The sequence below is a fragment of the Montipora capricornis genome, chromosome 1, assembly GCF_036669925.1.
Source record: "Montipora capricornis isolate CH-2021 chromosome 1, ASM3666992v2, whole genome shotgun sequence".
Lineage (NCBI taxonomy): Eukaryota > Metazoa > Cnidaria > Anthozoa > Scleractinia > Acroporidae > Montipora > Montipora capricornis.
In genome coordinates, this window is record NC_090883.1 from 53636330 (window position 1) to 53641329 (window position 5000).

A 5000-nucleotide genomic window follows, 5' to 3' on the forward strand; every position below is an offset into this window, starting at 1 on the left:
CGACTGAGCTGCGTTTTGTCTTCCAGGATATTCAAGTTCAATGTGTAGCTTTATTAGAGCACGATAGGAGGCAAGGTGGCCTCATGGTTGGAGTGCTCGACTCCGGATTGAGTGGTCTGGGTTCAGGTCCTGGCTGGGGACATTGTGTTGTGTTCTTGGGCAAGACACTTTACTCTCACGGTGCCTCTCTCCACCCAGGTGTATAAATGGGTACCAGCGAATTGCTGGGGATAACCCTGCGATGGACTAGCATCCCATCCAGGGGGGAGTAGCGAATACTCCTGGTCGCTTCATGCTAATGAAACCGGAGATACATCCCGGCTTGATTGTTTGGCCCTTCTGGTTCGTAAGCAGACTACTTTACTTTTAATAGTACACGATATTGTTTTGGTATTGTATATCATTGTTGTGTCATGGTAAAAGTCTTAGGTAAATAGCCCCATGAGAAGACATGTGGTTACTCGCAAAGGACGAAACCCAGAAAGATTGAAGAAAATAAAAGGGAATCGAGAGACATTGGCCTCTACGCTGACATGTTGATCATTTCCAAGTTCCCTCACACCTTCTTTTACCACAAGTTTAAACGTGCACTCTGAGCGTCTGACAGCTTTGTGTTTTACAAAAGATCCTTAAAGTTATCCCTGTCCGGCGGGGTTTGTATCTGGATGAGTGACCTAAAAAATATACCACTTCGTAACAGAAGCAAAGGACTGAAAATTCTATTTTAACACCTAAAAATGCGAACTAAGCAAGGTACAGATTTTGTTAGCTTGCTTTATGCAAAACAAATATTGAAGCAAAAGTGAATAAATATCGATACACAGTTTTTAGGAACAGCAGAAGGAAGTTTTCAGGATATTTTCGAACGAGAATGAAATTATTTGTCATCAGCAACAACATTTACGACATGAAAACAACATTAATTTTGAACCCGAATATAAAAAGTTACGATCAACGACAAACATTTTGCGAGATTTTTGCTACGTTCAATTTTGCTACTATACTTTTGGCTGCAAAAGTAAAGCGCAAAATCGAAAGTGACATCGGATTCAGCGGCACCGTGATAAAGTTACCGAGGCGTGTTTACTCGCGAAACAGTGAAGCATCTGTGTCAAACGATGGCAAGATGCAAGGTTTTGTTTTTGTTAGTTTTCCTTTTCTTTCAAGTGTCATAAAGTTAGAAAAGAAATGTGCAAATTCAACAAAAAGATCACAATCGCGCAACTCTTGAGTTTGACTATTGTTTCTGCAAAGTCAAAAATTTACTCTCCAAGATGAGGTTATTTATCACCAGGTAATTCCATCGTTTTGAAAATAGCAGCTACTTTATTATTTATCAGCATCACAATTTTTTGGTGATTTTGAGGCTCATTTTGTTGAAACTCAAGCACGCTTCCAACAGACCTGTTTATTTTCGTGACCCTTCCTGCTTCCAGAACAATACCACAAAAATCCTCGCGTATCACATTTCAACCCAGCTATGCAAATTTGTTAAGCTCGGAACTTACACAACATGATATTAAAGTTCACGAAGGCTGGAAATATCTCCGCAAAATCCTTTTCCAGCGAAAATTAATTGAAACAAACAACATATTTACTATTAGAGGCAAAAAAACCTTCCCATTTCAATTGCGTGCGTGCAAACAAGAGATGCAATTAAATAAATTTTTGACAGTTCACATCAAATCCTTTTCGACTCGGAACCTTAACCGTAAGTAAAGAAGCACAAAAGACACAACAACCTTCATTCAAGTAATTCTTCACTGTCATATTTCCACCTTTGCAGAGTTGAGTACAAAATACCAGTAAATGTAAATGTAAATTGCCAGACAACTAAGATGCGCCTTGAGTAAACACTGTGATTCATTTAGGGCGTTCGATTCCTTCAATGTTTGTTAAATTCATAAAAAAAATTGCTATTTGATTTCAGTGTTTTATATAATAAGTTAATAAAACATTAGAAACAAAGCTCACTTGATATCCAAAAGCGAAAAATGAAATTGATGTCGAAGACCATTACTCGTCGCTTAAAATCCAGATATTTATTTTTCAGCGCTGTCTTGTTCATCCAATTGACGATCCATTCTTGAGCTCCATGAGGGTATATTAGATCCAGTAAAATGTCATTTACGTTACAATGACTTTCGACTCCAGTGAATTAGTGAAATTTCCAATTGTTACCGGAAGACTGTGCAGAGTTGAGAACAGGTAAATACAAATAGCGAGGCAACTGAGATAACAGATCCACTTTATGGATTCCTTCTCTGTCTTTGTTGAACCCATACTGAGTTACCAGAGAATTGTTTCAGTGTTGTACGTAACAGCACACTTGGCAAAATACTAGAAATACAGCTCACTTTGATTTCGGCTCGACGGGCAAAAGATTGTTGTCGAAGTCCATTACTCGTCGCTTTTAAGATTCCAGATTCCGGATTCACCGCCTGTCTTGTTTATCCTATTGACGTTCCATTGTTGAGCTCCATAAGGGTATCTTTTGTTTAAAGATGCACTAAAACGCCATTCGCGTTATATGAGTTTCGACGCCATTGAAGGTTAAGTTAATCATGCTACTGTGTCCACCAGAGACATCTACGCATTTCCCACTATCCTCTCCACTCTAAGAAAATACGCGCAGAAGTCTCTATGTACAAAGACACCACTTAGCAGGGGAGTGACAGGCAAGACTTTTACCGACACGAAAAAAATAAAACGACGAAAGGCAACGCAGATTCCGACTGGGTTTAGCAACCCAGTAAAAATTGAACTGTTTGAATCTTGCAAGCAACTATTTAAAAAAGTCAACAAAATTTATTTTCGGATTTTGGCTCATGTCAATCATTTTTGACACTGAAATAAACTTTCTTCTTGACTTCTACTAGTTTCCTTTTCCGCGCACCTGGTTACCTTAGAGATATGCAACTAGCAGTAATCGAGGATTAGTGAGGTGCGTCCGATTCCTGTTTTGTGATCTAAAAAGCATTTGAAATTAGTTGTATATTTTGGGGAGAATCGTTTTGTGCACTATTCTAGAATTTGTTTAGTAATGGGGGTATCACACTGTAAGTATTTTGACAGTTGTCTTGTTGCTAACAATTTTATTAAGAACAATTACAAAATACATGTGTTATAATGCAACGTCATGGTTCCTCCTGATGTATCTGGTTTTATTTTATAAATTATCAGGGTGATACCATAAAATTGTGAAAATAACCCTGTCTGAATATATAGTACAGGCCATATTCAAAAGCAAAAAGCAAAAAATGCTGCTCTAAATATTAGGCTCACTGGGTTTATTTTACTGTGTTTTAGGCTGATATTGTATTTGGACAATTCGTAATACAAAATTATTATTGTCAGGCCAAAGTCATTTTGAAATGCAGAACTACTTCCCATAATAGGCCCCTTTGACCCTAGTTTCCCTTCTAACAGTCCTTTGCAAAATGTTAGTCTTTAAGATTATTTTTGGAAGTTTAGGATAAATGCACTTCAGTACTGACATTTTTCACACACTCAGTTCATATGCCACATTTATAAGTCATTTTTATTGTTACATTCGTTGAAAAGTTTCTTTGGTTCAAACTTGAACAAATTCTTTCATTGTAAATACTGTTGTCAACTTTGAAAACAACAGTGCTCTGCTTTCCACAAAACTCTAGAGTGAAGAAACAAAATAAGAAATTTGCATCAAAATTGAGTTCAAGTCCAAGAAAAATCTTTTAAAGGTCCAGTAGGGCTGCCTTTATTTCTCTCCTCCAACATGGCCACTGTGACATCACACAGAAGCACTCTATTCTTCAATTAAAACATGAAATGAAGAAAACAATGTTAGAAACAATGGTGGTCTACTTGTTTTATGAATAAATATCAACATTACAGATATCAAGTGGTTGTGTTCTCTTGATTTGTGTGGCCTCCATGTACAGGCACAGGGCATTTATTGCGAGATGTCCCCTCATTGGTTGATGACATTTACGGCAAGAGGGTACCCTTTTCTTTGCAGGCGGTTCACTTGCAGGCTCAGCAGTGGCTGATGGTTGTTGACCCTCACTGGAAGTCTGCATTGAATTTTGCTCTGCATCTAAAACAACAATCCAAAACAAGAAAATATGCATGAGGCATAAACAGGGGTTGGGGTAAGTGGGGGATAGGATATTGAATTTCCACATACATGTACGTCACTGCAGTATGAACATTAATATTCAGTGTACCTGGAGGAAATAACTCTGTCCAAATTCTCTTTCTGCTCTGTTTGGCTTTTATTGCCTCTTCCTTGTTTGTCCTCTCTGGAAACTGACGATTCATGGGAGCTAGGATCTTCACTTCATATTTTTTCATCATGTCTGAAAGATCCTTCAAGGGCAAACTGAATAGAAGCTTAAGGATCTCGTCTACATACCCTACCCAAATAAAAGAAAAAACAACTTTGATATCAATGCAAAGGTAATGATATACATTCTTCCACCCATCAGACAATTTATCCTCAACTATTTCCTTACCATATGTTGGTTGAACTGCCACCTCTCGTACCACTTCCTCTCCAAGTTTGAATTTAGGGTATGACACCTTGTAATAAGGCTTGCCATTAGCATCTTTTTGAGTCTCCCTTTTCACATTCTCGTTGAAGTGCAGGCTGGCTAATATGTGCCTACAAGAAATAACATACACTGATTATTTTCTCTGCAAGACATTTTCAAGGGGGTGGGGGCAGGGAGGGAAAGCCAAAAGAAAATATTTGCCATTAATATTGTTGTTTTAAAAGGAGTGGCGACAAGTGTTACCTGCAAAAGGATCCTAGCCAAGAGAAGTGAATCATCTTGGGGTGCCAATAATTTAATGTGGCATGGAATCCTTCCAAGCAGCTTGTTTGCGTGTCTCCAGATAACTTTATTATGTCTCTGAGAATTCTTGTACTGGTCAGGATGGCTGAAACTTTGCCATAAGCCTTGGTACCTGAATATTAAAACGGTACATGTAAAGCAATCAAAATTTTAAGAGGTAAT

The 5000-nt window shown here is 38.1% G+C and overlaps 1 protein-coding gene across 3 annotated transcripts in view; it reads right to left on the reverse strand.

The window, feature by feature from the left end:
* Window positions 1-3080: 3080 nt before the first annotated feature.
* Window positions 3081-5000, reverse strand: part of LOC138048575 (uncharacterized) — a 20735-nt gene continuing 18815 nt past the window's right edge. For all 3 annotated transcript variants that reach the window (XR_011132204.1, XM_068894750.1, XM_068894754.1), the window contains 4 exons: window positions 4779-4950; window positions 4497-4645; window positions 4209-4397; window positions 3081-4078 (listed from right to left, as the gene is read on the reverse strand). Coding sequence is in view for 2 of the 3 variants with exons in the window: in XM_068894750.1 (XP_068750851.1) it covers window positions 3852-4078; window positions 4209-4397; window positions 4497-4645; window positions 4779-4950 (737 nt within the window). In the remaining variant the exon portion in view is untranslated. The remainder of the gene's footprint in view (window positions 4079-4208; window positions 4398-4496; window positions 4646-4778; window positions 4951-5000) is intronic.